The 22,870-nt window shown below is 29.4% G+C and overlaps 4 protein-coding genes across 4 annotated transcripts; 3 read left to right on the top strand and 1 right to left on the bottom strand.

Moving 5' to 3' along the window:
* Positions 1–3,918: 3,918 nt before the first annotated feature.
* On the bottom strand, positions 3,919–5,822 carry LOC114420163. The gene is made up of 2 exons (XM_028386044.1): positions 5,569–5,822; positions 3,919–5,477 (listed from the first exon to the last, which is right to left on the bottom strand). Exons 1-2 carry the CDS (start codon positions 5,704–5,706, stop codon positions 4,272–4,274), a joined length of 1,344 nt encoding a protein of 447 aa, XP_028241845.1. The 5' UTR covers positions 5,707–5,822; the 3' UTR covers positions 3,919–4,271.
* Positions 5,823–11,548: 5,726 nt separating this feature from the next.
* On the top strand, positions 11,549–12,279 carry LOC114417701. The gene has a single exon (XM_028382791.1). The coding sequence runs from the start codon at positions 11,696–11,698 to the stop codon at positions 12,074–12,076; it is 381 nt and encodes a 126-aa protein (XP_028238592.1). The 5' UTR covers positions 11,549–11,695; the 3' UTR covers positions 12,077–12,279.
* A 3,503-nt stretch (positions 12,280–15,782) lies between these two features.
* Positions 15,783–16,626, top strand: LOC114417667. Its single transcript, XM_028382766.1, has one exon. The coding sequence runs from the start codon at positions 15,977–15,979 to the stop codon at positions 16,361–16,363; it is 387 nt and encodes a 128-aa protein (XP_028238567.1). The 5' UTR covers positions 15,783–15,976; the 3' UTR covers positions 16,364–16,626.
* Positions 16,627–18,331: 1,705 nt separating this feature from the next.
* LOC114417832 lies at positions 18,332–19,005 on the top strand. The gene has a single exon (XM_028382868.1). It carries the CDS (start codon positions 18,445–18,447, stop codon positions 18,796–18,798), a length of 354 nt encoding a protein of 117 aa, XP_028238669.1. The 5' UTR covers positions 18,332–18,444; the 3' UTR covers positions 18,799–19,005.
* Positions 19,006–22,870: the final 3,865 nt, after the last annotated feature.

The following is a 22,870-nucleotide window of genomic DNA, read 5'->3' as shown; positions in this document are numbered from 1 at the left end:
TATTTTATTTGGTACATATATTTATTCTTTATACATGTTATAACATTAAATTTATGATTAAAATTAATTTGAATACAAAACAAAATTATGTTTTTAATCTCAGTAAAATTAATTAAATTTGATCCTAGTCTTTGTTTAAAATTAACATTTTTAATCTTTCATTATTTTTGAAATACAATAAAATTAATCTCTATTACTAACTTTGTGAGTTTGTTTGATGACATGTATAATGTAGAAGACACATGACAACTGTGATAGTCATGTGACATAAGTTGCATGTGTCATTCTAAATTTTAAGCAGAGGTTGTCATGATGTTCTAATCTTTGGATCAGATGTTTTAAAAAATTATGAGATTAAATTTAATCTTTATTAAATTATCTTTTTTCTTCATTGTTAAATAAACTGATTTTAATTTGTATTTTCATACGCACTAGGGTCGTCTTAGTTTTGGGTGGTTAGGATAGTTTATATGAGGTCTTTAAGTTCCAATCTCAATGTAATTATTGTACATAAAAAAATAGATAGATATTCATAAAACTAAAAAAATATTTAAAAATAAAACACAAATATTATTCAATATTTAATTTTTAAAATAATTAAAATACTTGAGTATATTTAATGTTTCTTAATACTTGTCATTGGGAGTATATCGGGAAAAAAATCAGAAAGCAAAATTAGATAATACATAATTCAAAAAATGCTAAGTTCAAACAAAATATATAATAGTTCAGGTTAAAATACCTTACGGGATCACCTCTTCCCAAAGGATACTCTTTGCCTTTGGTAGAGTTATTAAAGGCTCTGTTTGGTGTTAGGCCTAGGCAATGACAAAAAACAAAAATAATGGGCCTATGTTTCTGTTGCTTGCTTGATCTGAAGCCCTGTTTGGCTACCTCTGTATTGCAATCAGGTTCGTTATTCAGATTCCAACGCGGTATGAACTCCTTATTTTAATTTTCAGAATTACTAAGAATGTGCCGTCATATTGAATTGAGCTATAACAAGTCATAAAAAATAAAGAGGATAAAATAAGTTGATTAGATATATAAAATACTTGAGAATTTTTTTTTTAAGAAGAATGATACAATAAAATGTCAAAAACATAAGAATAAGAAAATATCAAAAAATAAAATTATTACGTGCTATTCTTTTTTCCCTATTCCTCTTGTCCTTATAATCTACTTGTATATATGCAATTTGAGAGTGAGATTCTTACTTTTTTCTTTCTTTCAATTATACATTAAAATATTGTTCCTTTTCAATAAATACATTGAATATTGTTGCATATTGTTAAAACTTAGACATAAGTACTTGATTTGTGACTGTACACGAGTCGTCAAACAATAAGAAAACTTACGGTAAAAGGCAAATAATATTGGTAGTCTCTTAAGATGAAGAAATCAAACTGAGAATTAAAAAAACTTCAAGACCCACAAAAGAATCCTTACAGTAGAAAATTGATATAAAAATGTTTATTCTTCCATAATCCATAGAGTCTTCACACAAAATTATCAAAAAGGGAAAGAGAATGGGAGAAATCATAGAGATGAAATCTAAGCGGAAACTATGTCAATTGAAAACGAAAAATGATATGGAGGTTCTCCCTCAAGGACTCTATAAGACATATTCCCTCTACTAGACTCAAATATAAATAAAAAAAAAATTAATTTCACACTAATTAAAAGTTATAAGTTGGTATTAATTAATTTTACTAATCTTAATTAAAAATAATGTTATTTTTAAAATGATCTTTATTAAAACTTGATATCATTAAATAAATGATGTTTTAGAAATAATATCATTAAATAAGATTAAATTAGTTATATTTAAGTTCAACATTTGTTTATATTTGAGTCTGGAGAATATTTAAATAAAGTTTTGCTATGATTAACTAAAGCCTAAGCTCGTAATATGGGTCTATTAGAGGTTAATTATCTCAATTAGAAGTCAATTCCACAATGTTAAACAAGTTATTGAGTAAAAAAAATATGCTATTCTCCATGATTTATACGACCCTTCAGTTGGGTAAATTAGCTCTCAATATCTTCATAAAAGTTATAGATAAAATTATCCTTTAAATTTTAGCAATAATCTCGTCACTTTTCAATGTTTACAACTTAAGATATCTTCAAAATATGTACCTATCAAACTGTCATGATATAACAACATTTTCAACGTCAAATTCAAATTTGTCCATGATCCAAGTTGAACGAATGCATGACGTCAATACAATATGAAATATTAAATTAAAAATACCATTCCATAGCTAAAGCTAAAAAGAAAAAAAATGAGAATCTCAATGGTTAAAAATGTTAAAAAGAAACAAAAATAAGAGAAAAACTACCTTAAAGAGTCTAGAGTAGCTTATTATCTCATCCAAAGGTTTATTTGTGATGTGAGTTTTTAGGTAATTAAAAAAGAAACGATTTATACATACTGTTGAACCAATTAAATATTTTGATTGAGTATAAGTGAGTATCTATGAGATAAACATTATAGATAATTTAATTATAATTATTATTACTAATATTAGATATAGGTTGGATTGAGTTGAATGTATCGATTTTGAAACTTATCAACCCAATACTTGCATGTGACTATAACATGATTAGTCAAAACGATCGAATGAATATAAAGTCACGATCCAACTCATACAACAGATCGAATTATAATTGAGTAGAGTTAAGTTAAACGAATTTGTAAATTTACCGTATCCGCTTACACCCTTAATCTGCTACACAATTTTACTTTCCAGATTCCATTGCAGAATTAATGTACTGACTGACTGACCACTCTTTTTTCCAGGTGCCGCTATATATCTTTTCCTTATTTGCTCGCCCTTTGTGAAGTTGAAAGATAAAGCCGTAAAAAGCAATGGAGATTAAGAAAACCTATACTAACTATTTGCATATGATGTTATAAATAACTTAATGAAGAAAACGTAAAAAAAATGTGCATATATATATATATATATATATTTAAATTTTATGTAAGCATATTCAGATGGATGGAAAAGGAATCGTGGATAGGAGAGATCGAATAACTATCAAATCACCGATATGTATGAAGGAAAGTAGTCTCTTGTTGGGCTCACAGGAGACAGTGTCTTATTAGTACATGCTCTGTCTGACGTCTTGGTCTTCTTATAATGGATGACACCTGCTATTGCTAGTTTAACTTCAACGACGTGGCTACAAATGAATAAAAATACTTCACAAGGATGAGTCCCTACCAGGAGCCAAGAAGAAGCAGCATGAAGATAAATATATGTGTAGGGTCTACATATATATTATGTAATTAAAGCTCGCATGGATTAACCGGGTCCATCTTCAAGCTAGCTAAATCATATCTGTCAGCAAAAATTATAGGCGCATCATCAGGCACGCCGGATTCTTCTCCACCAACATTCTTAGCCCTCTTAGGCCCTAGCAAACATTTTAAGACTTTATTAGGTCAGAATTAATCATTGAATCTGCTGCACAAGGGTTTCAGGCAGCACTAGGAAAGTAAATCATGGCAAATGATGATTTCTTTGTTTTTTAAGTTTTTTGTGTACGTAGGATACTTATTCATAAATTAAAAGAAAAAATATTTATTATGAAAATAATAATAATAAAGTCTTAAAAAAATTATAAATAATGTAATTTTACATATTTTAATAAAAAAAATGTTTTTTATAATTTTTTAATCAATGTGCTGATTAGTATTTGTTTTTACTGAAATGGGTTATAATTTCCCCTTCACACAATAAATATTCTGTGACTGATCGCCATTATGGTGAGAGGCAACGAATTGTCCATTGATAATTTTAGACACAGCAAAGAAAGTGTAAGAGCAGTAGAGCACCAATAGCTTCACTACACAATGATCATGAAATTGAACAAATTATTATCTATCGTCAAGAGATCACCAAAAAAGTGTGCATAACATGATTGCAGGGTAATAAACCTTTTGCTATCAAACCCGTCAAGGAATAATAAACCTTTTGCTATCAAAATGGTTTGGTTTTCCAAAAAAAGAATCAACCACACTCAACATACATGATGCTATCTAGTTTCTAATATGACTCTAGCTAACATGATTACAGTAGCTCAGTGGCTGAATAGAAGGACAATCACCAACAACACAACGTTATTTTTGACAAATAAGCTAAAATCTGTGAGAAGGTGGCGCTTCTTTTGGAAATTTGGTCCACGAACAACCGAGTACAAAATTAAATAAATGGAATTGTATCGAAATCTGTTTCTACATTTGTTCTCTTTGAAACAAATTAATGAGGCTTAAGTATATGTTGTAACTGAGATTTCTGTTTTCGCACTCTTTCTTCCAAAGGGATGATGACCTTGGAATTGATCTTGGGAATGCCTCGTGGCCATTCGATGCATCCTTTCATCCCACGAGTTATGTGCGGATTCACAGGTTGTCCCAATAATTCCCATTGTCTGAAACCACTTTCACCCGAACCTTTCCCACCGCTCTTAACTGCATTTCTTGCGAGTCTCCCTTTACGCTTACCAATTTTTGAATCTTGTGACTTTTGTTGTGGCACAGAATCAGAGTGCTCGTAACAACCATCCTCTGCATTTTCACAACATTCTAATCCATGAATGTTTTGGTTAGCATTATTGTTGAGGCAATGATCTTCGTCAAGACTCACAATGTGGACGGTGGATGAGGGGCCAATGAGATTGGAAGGGTAGTAGGGTTCAACTTTAAACACACTCTCCTTAATTTTGATCTCATCAAAAACATCATTTGACTTGGCCAAGTCATATGAAAGTTCAAGATTGAGTGATTCAGCTGCCTGTTTGACCAACTGAGCGTCCATGGCGCCCAGTTCATGACCCCTTGAGCTCAAGAAACTTTGCAGATGCGCAATCAAATGGATCATGTGATTATACTTATCTTCCAGGGCAAGTTTCGCGTCGAGCAGCTTCATTTGGATGCTCTCTTCACGCAACAGCCATGCTATGCGAAACATGTTCCTCTCTTCCTCCATTTCCACGCGAATTCCCTCCAGCCTAGCCTTGTCTTCTCCCATTTGCATCGCCAATTCGTTGCACACTTGCTCAATTATTCCTCTTTTCCTCTTTTCCTCCTTGTAGTTAACCATAAATTGTTTGGCATATAGTTTTGCTTCGGCAAGCTCATGTATCAATTTGGCATTCACAGATTCCATTCTCTCTCTACTTGTCCTTTCCCTGGCTAACTTATCCTTCAAGTCCTCTAGCAGCGCTTGATTCTTGATGAATTCTCGACGCTTCCAGAGAAGCTTTTCATCCTCAAGCTTTTTCTTGGAGAACTTGTGTTCAGCTTTGAGCTTGTTAATGCAGGTTTGAGCACGAAGGAGTTCTGAGAGGAGAACAGAGTCACCACCTATTAATTTGGTTTCTCTAAGAAGCTTCCGGATAGGAGTGTTGGCGCGTTTGGTACCCTCTTGCTCTGTAAGCTTGACACGTGGCGGAGAAGATTGAAGCTGAGGACGGTGCAGATATATAGATAGATGGTAAGGTAAGGTTAATGTGTTAGTGAATACTAATATTGAGAAAGTGAAGAATAGAATATACCTTGGGCTTGAAAAAGCGCAAGTGCCATAAGCGCGCTGCAAGCTTCCTGGCGGAAAGGTGAGTTTTGGGGGAGGTGCGGCGGAAATTGACGGAAGGGAAGTTGCGGCCTGAAGGAATTGGGTGTTTGCGAGTGTTCATTTCGCTGGGTGGTGGTGCCCATCAACAATCAACAACAGACCAAGCGCTATTTTTTTTAACATTTATACATAAAATGAAACATGGCTTTGATTTCTAATTCTAGTTAGAAAAACAAAGTACACAACTGCATCCAGCTCATGTTTCACCATGTTACACTACAGATGACTCGTTTCCTCCACTTAAGACTATCAAATTGAACAAGATGATGACAAAATATCTCTCATTTTAGGATAAATTTTTAAAGACTTTCTAGATTTTACATAATTTTTTTATTAATCAGTAATATTTTTAAAATAAAAAAGTATAAAAAGAAATTCAAATAGACCCTTATACTTTGTATGGAACGAAAGAAACAAAAATGGAAATATTCTGGATATATAGAAAAAAAAAAGAGAGTAGAAAAATAAATCATTTCTCCATTTGGTTTTCTTGTTTGAAAGGACAGAAATATGAAAAAAAAAATAAGCGGGGCTCTACATTATTCTATTCCATTTGTTATGAATGAAAAAATAAAAAATAAAATAAAAACATTATATTGATTGAGTATAACCGTTAATTATATTGTTCAAGTTAATTATATCTTGTATTTAATAAATATAATATTTAATACTATTATGCCGTCAATTTGAATTATAAGTACTTAATCAATTTGATTGAATAAATGTAAATTTTCAAAATATTATCTTTGTCTAAAAGAAAATTTCGATTTTGTAAGATGTGTTTGATTTAAAGGATGAAAATAAAAAAGATAATAATATATTTTTTAAAAAAATTAAAGTAAAATATAAAAGATGTGAATTGGAATTTTTTTGTTTAATATCATTTTTCTCATTTTTATCAAACATACCATTAATCTCTCTCCCTTTTTCAATGAAAAGACACATGAGAGAGATATCTCCCACTCCCATGCCAATTCTAAATGGTAATTACTGATTTTATTATTATAGTAAATTTTGAAATGAAATAATGATACATAAATATTTTTTCAATATTTTTTATTTTTCATTCTTCTTTTCACATCATAAATCTTATTATATTTGTTTCTCTTTTAAGTGTCTAACACCAAACATTTCCCTTTCAAAATGTGGCTTTATTGACTTTTGCTTAGACTGGAATATGTCTTATAAGGAAATCTATACTCAGCCACGAAGGACCATGCATATCATTCTTTTCCTGTAGCTATCGCATCTTATTTTTCTGATGCATATCGAGTGGAGTAAAATATGTGTACCTTTCTCTGATCCTTCCTTCCCATCATCTGTGTAATTGAAGGCAGAGTGAACAAGCCTAATCAACTTTGGTATTAATTCTTTGAGATTATGCTTTTTGTGTGTGTACTTGGGATTCTCCTAATTGCATGTGGCTATTAGTTTGGATTTATTTTTACCATAATCGGCAGTAGACGGTAGTAGAGGAGTGGGTAGAAATTAAATAGAAGAGGGTATCTCACGCAGAAACAACTGCTAAATTGTCGCTAAAATTAATTCCGGAAGATTGAGATTGACACATTGGCTTTTTGAGATATTACAGAGCTAATTAAATCTGCACATATTATACGACTTGAATGTAATGTAGTTGAAGTATTCAGTGTTTTCTGGTTTGGGTTGAAAGGGTTGGCCATTGCCAATTAAGAACACGAAGGTTCTTTATGGAGCTGTCGTTTGGGGATAGTCCCATACCTCGCATGAATGAAAATCAAAGTTCAGGGGTTACCAGTGTTATTGTGATTATTGATAGCGATGAAGTCGCCTATGATTTTGGTGATCAGTGCAACCCGAATGTATTGCTAACTAACCAGTATCTCATTGTACTCTTTCCATACCTTATGGTGTTGCCACTTGTTTCATGATTGCAGCATGCTTCCAAATGTGGCTTTTACTAGGAATATACCTTATTTTCATTCTTTTCATATTGCTATCTATCGCGTCTTATTCATATATATTGAGTAAAATGTTAACATATCTTAGATTTTTTCTTTCCATCACGTGTTTATTAATTGAGATCTTGTTTTTTTTGCGAGTGATTGTGACTTGGGATCTCACCTACTTTCTCCTAATTGTAGCTAACTACTTCAATTTATTTTCACCATAGCCTCTAGAGCGGGTAGAAAATTAAACAAAAGAGGCTATATATCTGACGCAGAAACAACTGCTAGATTGTCGTTAAATTTAACTCCAGAAGATTCAGATTGACACATGACGGAGACGGATTACATTACTAGCATTGCCTTTTTGAGATATAATACTATAAATACTCTTTTTATTTTTAATTATAAGGTTATTTTTTAATTTTTAGATGTATTAATTTTTTTTCCACATAATCTTATTTAATTATTCTTTTTCTTAACATTAATAAAAAAATAATTAAATAAATAGAAAAATATAAAAAGATAATTTTAAAATGATAATATATTTAATATGATTAATTATTGTTTTTAAAAAGTATGAATTAATAAAAAAAAATCTTATAATTAAAAATAGATGGAGTATAATATATTATTTTAGAGAGCTAAATCCACACATGGAGATAGAAGGCACACGATATGACTTGAATGTAATGCAGTGAAGTGTTCAGTGTTTTCTGGTTTGGGTTGAAGAGTCTTTATATACGGAGCTGTCCTTTGGGGATATTCCCATACCTGGCATTACTGATAAAGTTCAGGTTATTTAGTGAAAGGGATGAAATTAAAGCACGCGAAAATGATTTTGGTGAGTGCCACCCCAAAATATAGCTAAACAGATCAGTTTCTCATTGTGCTATTTCCAAAATATTGGTGACTACTTGGTTCTGCTAGTCACCAAATAAATGCCGGGCAGCTTGATTATTGGGTTCTGCCATGTGCCCATATATTTGCTTATAAATGCGAGAAACAATCAAATATATTGTATTATATTACGAGACTTTACAGACAGTTCCCACACCTGTGGATCCAGAGTATTAAAATGTATGTTAGAATGAAAGACAGTGGATATAGTGGTTATATGCGTAGCATATTGAATGGATAAATACATATACTTTTTATTTTCTCTGTTCACTGTACGTAGTGCAGTATACTTTTTTCTGTTCAGTGTAGTAGTGCTGTATGCTGCTGTGAGCAAGGTTTGTTAATTGTCAGGTTGTTTTCTCTCTTAGTGGTGGTATATATACACCACGTGAACCACTCTGTTTTGTTTTTCTGTGAGACGAATTATGCAATTTAATTCTCCGTTATATATCAGGTTTTATTGTCTAAATGCTTTGATGGTACCAAAGCTCCGCTGCGCAACATGGCCACAAGCTCACTCTAGCTAATTTATCTGGTTTAAATCACTCTCACTCACAGTAGTATAACCACTATTGCCACTGTGTATTTCAATCTGCTGATGAACTAATATCACTCTTTAATTTGCGAGATTTATCATTATTGATTACTAGTTTTGAATTAATCCTTATGGTTGATTTTGAGATTTTACAAGATAAAATGAATATTTTGAGTAAAGTTCCAGAGTCGATAATCGTTTCATCCTTTAATTAAAGTCTGAAAATCAATAATATCATATTTAAAATTAATCAAGAATATAATATTAATTTAAAATTAGTTCGTGGTGACTTTAGAAGTTAAAGGGATCGGAGAAGCAAAAATGCAAAATACCTTTATAAAGTTCATTTATAATTAAATAGTTACTCATAATAAACTTGTTCACATTGAAATGGGCAAAAGTTAGCACATATTCTTTTCTTAATAGAGTTTTTTTTATTAAAAGTTTAATTTCTACGTACTTAATCAATCAATAAAAAATCATCACCAAGTATTACATTTTAAAGTGATTATTATAAAGTGAACAACATGATAATATATTATTAGATGACAATGTAATTTTTTTTATCAAATATATTTTAATTAAATATATTCTAAGAAAAAATGACAATATAATTTAAACATATTGTATATGAGAAGAATGTATAAATTAGTATTTATAACTTAAGCCCGCTCATACGAATAGTGTAATTGTTTGGGAGAGATTTTACTTTTGTTAGAAAAATTATGCTTCACTAATAATAGTTCTGCAAGTTTAGCCAAGTATATGTTTAATTTAAACTTTTATGGAAGGACGTCCAAGTAACTACACACAGTTCGTTAATTCAGCCATAAATTTATGTTCATGCCTCAATATTCCAGTCTAAGCTATGCTTGGTACAAGTTTCGTTTTATTTACTTAGGTCATTTCAATAGACAAATCACAGATTAAAAAACATGTGGAAAGCCTGTAGACGTTTTGACTGACCATTTTATATATGTGATCCAAGTGTCCAACTTAGACTTTCATTTTCGTTTTCTTTATAAACTAATCATAAGTTCATATACTATATTGATCCGACAAATTCTTTTTAAGGCGCGCGCTCATCATTGATGACCACTACAGAAAAGGAAGAGTATTTGGAAAATATTAAAGTTCACTATATTACGACGAATGACTATCATTTATACAAGCATATAACTATTAAAAAAAACAAAACTCATAAGTTTAGACTGTTTTATACATGAGTTGAACTGGTAATACCTGATCTGTTTGGATAGAAAGATGACAGAGGCAATTGGTGAATGATGTTTGGATTGAGATAAGAATAAGAATAATAAAGAATAATTCAATAACCAATGATGCTTATCTATATAGAAAGAGACATGCTCTCGTTGGCGTCGCAAATCATACTCATGGTATCGTTATCATACCAAGTCGTTCTCTCCATGCAATTTGTGGGCTAAGTGTTATAGTTTAAGCCAAAACTATTCAACTTAGGGAGGGAACTCTTTGAAAAGTCTCGCAATATATATTATTAAAAGAAAAATTGAAATTAGTGATGAAATAATTTGACGTTAATTTTTTTGTGATTCCAGAATTACATAATGATGAAAAAAAATAATTTTTTATTAAATTTAATCACTAATTTTTTAATCTTTTGTAGTGTATAATTTAAGTTGAGACACGAATAAGTCTAATAACCCTAGCGATCGAGGGACAAAGACAAGAAAACCGTGAAAGGCAGTAGAAATTCATATGAAGTTAGGTAAGTCCCTGTAATATAATGCTTTTTTTTTATCATTCAAACTAGTTTTTTACTATTTAAAACATTTAAGAAAAATAAAATAAAATAAAATAAATATATTTTATAATAATTAAAACGAAAATAAAAATTATAAGAACGAAAATAAAAAAATACTAAATTACAAAAACTAAAAAAAATGTATTTAAGTCATATATATATATATATATATATATATATATATATGTGTGTGTGTGTGTGTGTGAGAGAGAAAAAGGTGGCTTGTAGGTAGTTTCTTTTTCTTGGAAGCAGTGATTCATATGATTTTCACAAAGCATGATGATGTAAGGAACTATTTTGTAAGTTTTGATTGCTCGCTAAATATGACATTCTTTTATCGGTCAAAAAAAAAAAGGAAAAAGAAAAAAAAAAGACGTTAAGCAACTTCAAGTATTCATTATAAATACAAATTAAACCTCATTAATTAGGTAATCCGGAACATTTATTTTTGCCTAAAGATCACCCTTGTGATTTACACGTGAAGAGGCGATTAAAGGCAAACGACAAGCCAAACATTCCAATTCCATTGGCATATGTACGTTCACATTCACTTGATTAGTCAATCCTAAAGATGCTACATTCACCCCTTAATTTCACGCTCGCAACTAATTAGTCGTACACGACATGCGTACACGTGTTATTTAAAATCATACAAACTATATATTTGGTCAAGGAAGCCACCCTAGCTTGGGCCTCCATGACCAGCAATGAGACTAGATTCATTCTAGATGCCGCCGTGAGAATTAGACAATATTACTCTATAGATAAACTAATAATCCAATTGCCTCTAATCAATCATCCACTTCCCTTGCATCACCCTCTCTCTCTCTATACAAGTTATAAACCTCCCACCTCACAAACTTCATTATTTTGAGACTTTAATAAATTCATTCATCTTTGTGAAAATATGGGAAACTGTTGTGAGCCTACATCATCAACGGGCTGGGATGGCGAAGACTGGAGTGATTTGACGACGTCCAAGAAGACCAGATCAAACAAGGTGTTTGACGAAACTCTTGCTCATGGCAAAGTGCAGAAGAAGGAGAAGCTTATGGGACCGCTAAGAGCTTCTCCTGATGCCAATGGTAAGGCAACAGATGTAAGGATTTCAAAGAAAGAGTTGGCAGAATTGTTGGAGAAGCAACAAGTACATGTTAATAACAAGAAGCAAGTAGGGAGAGCTTCTTCAGAACAAGTTTTGCTACGCTTAATAAAGGCTAGAAGACATCATGATTCTCGTCATGGATTCTGGCGTCCCGACCTAGAGAGTATTCCTGAGGTTAGTTGATTCAACATGGGATCGACTAATGGTGCTCAAGGATTTATTGCGTATAAGTGTAAATAGATTGAGAAGGTCTTTTGCACCAGTAATTGTATAGAACATCTAAGAAATCCAGCATTCTTTTCCCAACCTTTTCATGTAAAATAATAGGACAGGAGTTACGGGATTTGTAATTAATTCTTATAAATAAATAATTAGAATTCATTTAATCAGTATAATTTTGATAATTATTACACAATTTTTGTCAATCTAATTATTGAATTATATCTACATATTATCAAGATTGTTAATTTATTAATTTATGTCAAATTTTATCAAAATCGAACAAAAAAATTAAATAATTCATATTTTAATATATTTTAAAATATTTATATTATGTTGATTTTAATTTATATAAACGAGATACCAAATGATTTTAGATTAACATAAAATTTTAAATATATAATTTTTACATGTGTAATTTATGTGAAAGAGACTTTCGATCCAACGATGAGTTTTAATGAAATATTATTAAGTTGAAAGTTATAAAATTTTATAATAATTATTAAATTTATATTACTGTAAGATGATCATTCATTTTATATATATATATATATATATATATATATATATATATATATATATATATATATATATATATTCAACTAATAGTTTTTATAATTTTAAAAAGAAAAAAAGTTATACATTAAAAATATAAAATATTTTACACACTCATCTAATCATAATCTATTATATAAGATAAGTTTTTTGAATTTTAAAATAATTATTTTAAAGTACGTAATTCAAATTATAATTTATAATTAAATGAAAATATAAAATTTTACTATTAGTATGTTCACGTTAAACTCTTTTAAAAAAATAACAATTGCTTAGGTACTAATAATTTGGTCATTGATGTATTAAGACTATTGAAAATTTTCGCGCCAGTACTATTACCAACAACTGGGCTTCAATAAGAAACCTTCATAAGAAAGGAAGTTAATCGAAAAACAGAAAACTCGTGTATAGTCTGCAGTGGAATTTTAATTCTAAAGCACCAAAAAAGCATTTAGAAATGAAGTGGGAAAATATTAGCGTATACTAACCTGATCACATACTTCTTTCTTAAGCAAAACTTTTATTGATAGGAGCTAGGTGCAAATTAATGGAGAATGAAGCACAAGATATGCTGATACTCACCCTAAAAATAGGACAAGTACACATGCTTTGCTTTAGTAATGGTTATACTAAGTGGCCTAATATTTGCTAGCTTGCTTATCCAGACAAGTGCATAATGCTCATTAGAAATATTGTAGAACTCCTCAAGGCGCGCAAGACCAACCAACTTACCCCAAATGTTTGGAGGTCTTTCTTAAGTTATCCTTTTGTTAACTTAAATTCCTTTGTGAATATTATTTCTAAGAGGAACTTAGAATTTGCCAATGACAAAGGCGGGTCGTAATTTCTTTTTGGAATCGGTGATTCATATGATTACCATGTGTGATATGGATGAGATATTCTTGTCAACGGAAAAATGTCTATTAATGACTAATGGTTAATGATCTAATAATAAATGTGTTGACCTTAAAAATTGTAACCAGAAATAAAAAAAGATCGAACAACTAAAGAGTTTAAAAATATAAACTGAAATAAAGAGATTTAAATCCATAAAAGGTAAAAATGAATTCATACATGATGATCTTCTGAATGAGTAGTTAATTTTGATACAAGACATTGTCGATATTTAAAGAGTTAAGTGATATAACCACTTAAAATTAATATTTTGAGATCTTATTTATAAATTTATAATACCAATAATCGAATTCTATGATTTCAATACTTTATAATAATATTTCTAAATACATAAATATAATGTTATTAACTTTTTTTTGTGATCGCTTCAAATGATATTTCAATTTTCAAAAACACCTTACTTTTAAGTGTTTTCTAATCTCGAAGTAGCCAATTTCAATCACAATAGATTCCTTCCATGACACATTCAATTTTTCAAATTTTAATTCCCATTTTAATCATTTTTGAATGCGCTCTCATGTTTTTCTCAAGATCTGATCATTAAAGCTACACATAAAGTTATATAACTTAGACAAATTTTACCTAACAAATATAACAATATGAAAAAAGATTTTGAAAATTTTACATAACAAATATAAAAATATGAAAAGAGGTTTTGGATTTATTGAGGCCGTTTACATTGTACATTTGACAATGATTGAATTCTTTTATATTATTAGGATAAATACGGTTAGATTCATTGATTGGATCCGAGGGTTACTTTTTCTATATATTCATTGATTGATTTCTGTAAACGCATTAAAAAAATATCTTTATACATATATTTTACAATAAGGACAATAATAATCGGTAAATGTTTAACGAATGGCCTAAAGTTTTCAAACTTTTAGAGTGCGTTTGGATAAAGAATTTTAAGTGAGAAAAATAATTTATCAGAGAATTTGAATTTTTGTAATTTAGAATTCATTGTTTGGATGCTTTTTATGAAGAATTTAAAATTCTGGAATTTTAAAACAGAATTTTAAATAACTAAAAATCTGAAATTTCAATTTCCTTCTAAAAAGTGAGAAATTGAAATTCTTTTCTTAGAGTCTTCTCCGAGCTCCTAAAATATCAATTGAGTGTGAGCATATAGGAACACGTATAACTAGCACATTAATCATATTTTTTTTATTCATTTTTTTCATTCTCATAATTTTAATTTTTTTATCCAAATGCAAAATTTTGAAAATAAAATAATTTCAATTAAAGTATTTGAAATTCTTAGAATTTAAAATTTCTCAGAATTTTAAATTTCTCCATCCAAATACATTCTTAGTGTTTTTTTCTAATAAAATTTCAGTTATTATATTGTTATATTATGTATAATTGTTGAATCGGTGAATTTGGCATGTTACGTTCGTAGCCCATGATTTGGTACATTATTTTCAATTAGATGCACTGTATGCCATTGAATTTTATTTCAATTGTTGAACTAGAGTCAGTATTTGCGGTGATTTCAATTGATTGGTAACGTTGATTACTTTTCATTTTCGAATTAATTGGCTCACGCTATTCATATTGTATTTGCTATTTACTGGGTTCAAGTTGTGCCAAAGTGAGTTGTTGCATGCATGCATAACAGAAACAGCCAAGACAGAAACATAGAGATCACGTACCCGAGAGCATTAATTAGGTATATAAAACAAAAACAAAAAAATAATAATTCAGTTAGAAAAGTACCAAAGCAAATTAATTAAATACGAATTTCATTATGTAATCCCGAGTGCATTTCTCTTTGCGTGAGTCACAGTGAGACGAGGAGAAGTAATTAAAGGCAAACGATCGACAAACATTTGGAGCCCATTTTAAATTTATCATAAATATATATATATATATATGCACGTGTTGCATTGGTTAGTCAGCACTCCTAAGGAATAAGGATGCTACTTCTACTTCCCCTCATCATTTTTCACACACTCGCCACAGAAGATAAAGCCTGGTCGTACACGACATACACGAATGTTGGTTCAAATCATATAATACTATTTGGTCACGGAAGCCAGCCTTGGCCACAAGAATTATGAGACCAGACCAGATCTAGCTTTCCGTGTTGTGAAATATTATATTTATATATACTAGCTCCAATAAATATTCTAATAATTCTATTGAGAATAACCAAAAGTCAGTATTCCCATTATATATCCATTTCCCATCCATTACCCCCTTATATATATACACACACTAAAAGGTTAAATTAAAACCTCCCACACAAACTTCATTTTTCTGAGATTCAAATAACAGATACGTAATCGGAGATGTTGATCTTCATTTGATTAATTACATACATCATACTCTCAAAGAATTTTTAAACAATAATTTGATCATAGGTAGATAGCATCCATCTGTGAAAGTATGGGAAACTGCTGTAAGCCGGCATCATCAATGGAGTGGGACGGTGAAGACTGGAGTGATTTGACGTCCAAGAAGACGAGATCAAGCAAGGTGTTTGAAGAAGCTCATACTCATGGTCATGGTCATTGGTTGAATTTAGGGAAAGTGCAGAAGGAAAAGCTTATGGAAGCACTAAGAGTTTCTCCTAATGCCAACGGGAAGGTGAAGATAAAGATTTCAAAGAAAGAGTTGGCAGAATTGTTGGAGAAGCAACAACATGTTAATAAGAAGCAAGTAGGGAGAGCTTCTGCAGAACAAGTTTTACTTCGCCTAATAAACGCAAGAGATCATGACGCTCGTCACAGATTATGGAGGCCCGAGCTAGAGAGTATTCCTGAGCAAGGTTAGTTGATTGATGATGATGAGATCGATCGACTAGTTGTGCTCAAGGGTTGCATACATATATATATATATTAGTCAGTATTTGTATACCTAAGAAATCCAGCATTTCTTTTCCAACCTTTTCATGTAAAATAACTGGATTGAGGTTGGAGGATTTGTAATTGATCAGTTCATTATTTCTGCCAGTGAATAAGTGTTCTTGTCTTTGTCTTGTGTGTGAAACCAGATCAAAAATATATATATAAAAGTTTCCTCTTCATGATTGATCAGTTATAAACCAAAATATATTAACTTATCCCAAGCTAGATTCGTGAGGAAAATGAGACCATATCAAAGATGTTTCGTGCATCATACGGTTATTCATGAATCATGTGATGACACGAACATATATACCTTTCCAAAAGCTATTAAAGGATATGTGCGGAGTACTTAATTTAAAGTATACGTGCGATATATACAAACTCTAGACTAATTGATTAAAGTATAATTTAAAGCTTGAACTTATTATTATTATTATTATTTTTATTGAATGTTGGTTTTTTCTAATTTTTATTAATTTAATATTTAGCAACCATCTTTATACTAGAAAATAAAGCAAAAATGAAAGTACAATATAATTTTACATTCATTAAAATGATTTAAAATAAATGAAATAATTGATCGATGTTAGAAATTGTAGATTTTTTTTTAAAGAAATTATTGATGGTTCGTTTTAAATAATTAATTCTTGAAAACTAGAATCAATTGAAATGGTAATTACAAGATAATTTATATATATATATATATATATATATATATATATATATATATATATATATATATATATATATATCAGGTTAATGTAATAATTAAATAAATTATAACTTTTCTCATACGAATATATCTATTAATTTTTTTAAGAATTATCAATATTGAGTCCATAAAGTTTATATACTTTAATTTATTTAGGTTGTCGATATAACTTTAATTTTTATCAGATGGATTTATAGCATGTTTTAAGGAGGTCAAAAGCACATAAATTCTAATACAAGACTTCAAATTTTTGTTATAAAAAAAAATAATTTTTTTTAAAAAAGGAGTATAGGTTCAAAACTATATTCCCCCCCTGTATTGGGAATAAAATTTGCATATGACAGCTGAATAGTGTGCTGATTAAAAAAAGATGACAGCTGCTGCATCTGCATATGTATGTGTTGAAAGTGACCCATGCTGAGTGGTGCGGCAACAAAAGACACTTCCAAACCTATGTGATGAAACCTCAGTTCATATCCAAGTTCTGGCACGGTTGCAGCCCATTCAAAAGCATTCAGGCATATATATAACTTTGAAAATACCAGTCAGCCGCTAGCAAATTGTAATGTTTCCCCCACTGAACTGGAACACCAATTTGAAAATGATCCGTATATAGTTCATGGCTTCAGGCTAAGTACTGCCTTAAACACCCATCTCATGCCAACTTCAAACTCCAAGACAAGACCAATTGGTGTCACTGTATTATCTCTTGTATATATTAATAAGTCGTGTTAGTTTACTACTTGGTGTCACTGTAAGTTTGTACGTTATATTTTGCACTGAGTATGTGTTCACTCTTCCCAAGGTCTCTTCGCTAGGAAAAATGTATACCAGTAGAGATTTATTAACGACTAACTACTAACTTTTAACTTTTGTTGATAAAATAAATATTGACGGGCATACCCCACCAACTTTCACGATTTCACACATAAAGCGTAGTCGTACACGAGACATATTTGGTCAACCAAGCCACCTTAATTTTTGGCTGCCATGCACACTAATGAGACCAGATCTAGCTCTCCGTGTCCTCAGAATTATATAATAAATTATAATCATCCAATTACGAATAACCAAATAATGATTATTCTCATCATCCATTTCTCTTACATCATCCCCTATATATAACTATCATATTATAACCTCCCACCTCACAAACTTTCTTTTCTAATAAGACTTAAATAACGCATACATTACCGGAGATATTGATCTTCATTTTTATTAATTTCACACATTATACTCAAAGAATTTTGAGCAATCATCTCATCATATATATTTTATCATTCATCTGTGAAAATATGGGAAACTGTTGCAAGCCGGCATCATCAATGGAGTGGGACGGCGAGGACTGGAGTGATTTGACGTCCAAGAAGACGACCTCAAGCAAGGTATTTGACGAAGGTCATACTCATGGTCATGGGTTGAGTTTAGGGAAAGTACAGAAGGAGAAGCTTATGGGAGCTCTAGGAGCTTCTCCTGATGCCAATGGGAAAGTGAAGATAAAGATTTCAAAACAACAACAGGTTAATAAGAAGCAAGTAGGGCGAGCTTCTGCAGAACAAGTTCTGCTTCGCTTAATAAACGCCAGAGATCATGATACTCGTCACAGATTGTGGAGGCCCGTGCTAGAGAGTATTCCTGAGCTAGGTTAGTTGATTGATGATGATGAGATCAACTAATGGTGCTCAAGGGTTGCATATAAGTGTAGAGAGATTGAGAAGGTTTTTAGCATCAGTAATTGTATTTGTATAGAACACCTAAGAAATCCACCATTCCCCCCCCCCAAAATAGAGGTTGGAGGATTTTTAATTCCGTTCATTGATTTATTGTAAAATTGTACATCTTACCTACTGCCTTTCCCCCCCCTAAATATTCTCACTTTTTGATGCAAATATTTCATCTTTTATATATATAAATGAAATATTTGGATTAAAGTTGGAAGAGCTTAAAACAAAATTACTTTATAAGCAACACGTTTTTCTTGTTTTATTTGATACATTAAAATTGGTTATTGTTCATTAGAATTTATAAAAGTACTTTCCAAATTTTGATGTAAACATAGCCTAAGAATTCAAAAATAATTTGGACTGATGGTTGGCTGTGACTAATTTGCATGGGCTTCAACATGTGAGAGATATTGATAACGCCATTCTTTTCACAGTTGACATGAACACTTTTTTTTTTTGTGTGTGCATGGCCACAAGTAATTTGCACGCGGAAGAGTAATATTTAATAAAAAAAATAATTTATTAAAGGATAAAAAATTGTCAAGCATTAAAATGTTTTTATTAGAATAGTCTTTTATCAAATGAAATTTAATTTGTTAATATAACACGTCATATTAACATTCAATGTATTAAAAATATATTTATTATGAACAATTATATTCTCAATATAACAAATCATATTAACATATAATGTATTAAAAACAACATTTTATACTAAAAAAAAGTTGTTAATATCATACATGTATCATTCTCTTATTATAAACTTATAACATTTATACTAATAATTTAAATTTTTAGTTTTTATAAATGCTCATAATAATTTAATTCCACAGCAAGTTATTAATATATAATTTTTTATGATTAAGAATGAGATTGAATCTCTTAAAAAAATATTAGATTTTCCAGTTTCGTAATTGCTAATGAAACTTAATTTTTATGCGATTTTTACCATGTTTATGAAATTTTCTTATTTTGAACATTAGTTGGTTTCCGTATTTTTCATTCACTAATTTCTATTCTCTATAAAAATCTGTGTATTTCTAGAAATTCATTCGTTAATATATTTGTGCATTTATTTATAAAAATATAATGTTGCTAAATTGCATCATCTTTGTTATAATTTTTATTATAAATTCTTTCTCCATTGAATGTGTTTAAGATATAGGATCACTCTTTTTTTTTTTTTTTTAAAAAAAGGTATTCATATAATTTTACTCAAAAAAATATTATTCAATTAGAAAAGTACAAAAACTAACTACAAATTTTATTAGATAATAATCTAAAACATATATATATTTGATTTGGTTTCTCAAGAGTATTTTCTTTTTAAGACAATTTTAATCATCTCAATCTCTTAAATCTTAACATAGATTCAAATCTTGATTTGAAATATTTTGATAAACTAATCCCTGACGCCGGTTCACTTTAGGAAAAGATTTCATTAGCATATGTAGGTTCAAATTCACTTGGTTAGCCACTCTAAAGAGATTACTTTCCCCCTTCATTCGCAACAGAAGATAACGGCGTAGTCGTAAGTACACGGCATACACATGTTTAAAATCATGTATAGCATCTGGTCTGGTCAAGCCACCTTTTCGATCTCCATGCAAGAAAATGAGACCCCGTCCTGAGAATTAAATAATAAATAAACTAGTTTTCCAATTGCGAATAACGTACCAAATTATAATGTCAGTATTCCCATTATCCATTCCCCTTAATTACATCACCCTTTATACATATTTACATACATCATATACTCAAAGAATTTTAAGCAATCATCGATCTGATCATAGATTTCATTCATTCATCTGTGAATAATTAAGTGTAATTGATCCTTTCATTATTTCTGCCAGTGAATAATTAAGTGATATCAAATTAAAGATGCACTATACGGTTATTCGTGAATCATGTGACACCAACATAAACCTTTCCGGCCAGAAGCTGGTATATATATTTGCGGAGTACTTATTATTTATTAATTTAATTGCTGGTTTAATCAATTTCTAGCTCATTGATAGGATGACTCTATAAGTACTCTCATATCTTTTGAATCAATTCTGTAAAACATACAATAAAATGAAAGAATTATGTTTACATGATCAGACATAGTAAAAAAAAGATAATTCTCAGTCATTGTACTGTAATAATTCAATAGTAGCGAAACAGAGAAACATGACCTGGTCCAGCTGTTCAGTATATATATATATATATATATATATATATATATATATATATATATATATATATATATTATTTCCTCTAACAAGACAAAATTTTCAAAAACTCTTGTTGGTACGTTGTTGCTTCGTCTTTGTGTAGGGTAGGGACTACCACTTGCTCAGTATTAATTAATTGTTCACAAATCATAAAACCCTGTATCTATATATATATACTTAAAAAAAACCTTGTACTAGCAATCAAACAAAAAACCTATTTTAAACATAAATTATATTTTAAATTTATGATAAACATACGATATAGTTAAGATTATTTTTAACTAGTGACATTTTTAAAAAATAATGAAAATTTAACTTTAAAATAAAGATTAAAAAAATGATAAATTGATGACACATAAAAAGGTAAGAAATTTTTCTAAAATTTCACTAAAAAGAACTATAAAAAATATTGTTGTTAAATTAAATAGTAGCTCCTAAAATGCTCTAATTTGATATATGGGAGAATTTTTTTTTTCAATTTCTGCTTGTTTGTTTCATTTTTATTGTACGAAAAAAATATTTTCATATCCAACCATAGAATATAATAGAAGCATAACAGTGAGTCAGTGACCGATTCAATTTTATCATATTCGTCAATCCTCTTCCTAAAATTAAGGATCCCAACAGTAGTTTAAAATAAATGAAAAGGAGAACAGAGGCATCATATATAATAAACCGTTTAAATATATTTTTAATTTTTAAAATTTAGGTAGTTGTTTTTTTAGTCCTTCAAGTTAACTTATTTTTATTAGTTTCTCAATTTTTTTTAAAATTACTTTTAGTTCCTTTTTATTCGTTGTGTATATGATTTTACAATTTTGGGACAGTTTTAATTGCTAAAAATAATTTTTCATTTATTTTTTAAAATAATTTTTGATGATTTTAAATCGTCAAAATATTTGACTCATATATGTATTGGTGTTTGTCTTTTTACATTATGACCATTTTAAAGAAGAAATAAAAAGTGAATGTTGAATGCATTGATTTTTTACATGTTTTTCTGACAATTTTAAATTGCCATAAAATATTTTTTGAAAAAATTAAATTAAGAAAAGAATCTGAAGGTGAGAAATCATTAACAATTGTAACATCATTAATGCAAAGAAATAAAGGGAAAGGAATGAAGAGTAACTTTTAAAAAATTTGAGGAACTAATAAAACAATTTTTTTAAGAACCACAATAAATAATTATCCTTAAAGGACTATGTAAGTCTTATTTTTATACAATAGTTTTTTTTAATGCTATTTAATTTTAAGTAGTTTTGTTTGTTTTAATTTTCTTAAAAAATATTATATAATTTTGATTTTAATTTAAAAATAAATTAATTTTGTAGGTTATTTTATTTATAAATTATCGGGCCTTTTTTACTATGAACTTTTTTTTCTATAAAATTGAATATTTTTATCCATAATATGCTGGGTCTTTTTTTTAACATAAACTATATCCACAATAAACTATAAATAAATAGGAGAGTTTTTATTTTTCATGTATTGTCTGTATAAATATTTAAAATTAATAAATAAAAAAATTACCATAAGTTTTTGGTTCAAAGTAATTATTATAAAATATAGCAATCTATTATTGGGTGCAGGTGTAAAAATAATTATAGAATTATTCTAAAAAAATAATTAAAAATCTTTATAATGAATGTTCTAAAAGATTTATAGTAATGAGTATTTAATATGTTCTGTTAAATATTTTTAATTATCTTAAGAAATAATACAAGTCTGACTTTGAGCCTATTATATTACTCCACTTAATCAACCTTTTAATATATATG

Source organism: Glycine soja, chromosome 7 (assembly GCF_004193775.1).
Source record: "Glycine soja cultivar W05 chromosome 7, ASM419377v2, whole genome shotgun sequence".
Taxonomy (NCBI): domain Eukaryota; kingdom Viridiplantae; phylum Streptophyta; class Magnoliopsida; order Fabales; family Fabaceae; genus Glycine; species Glycine soja.
This window is presented reverse-complemented; position numbering and strand designations above follow the sequence as displayed.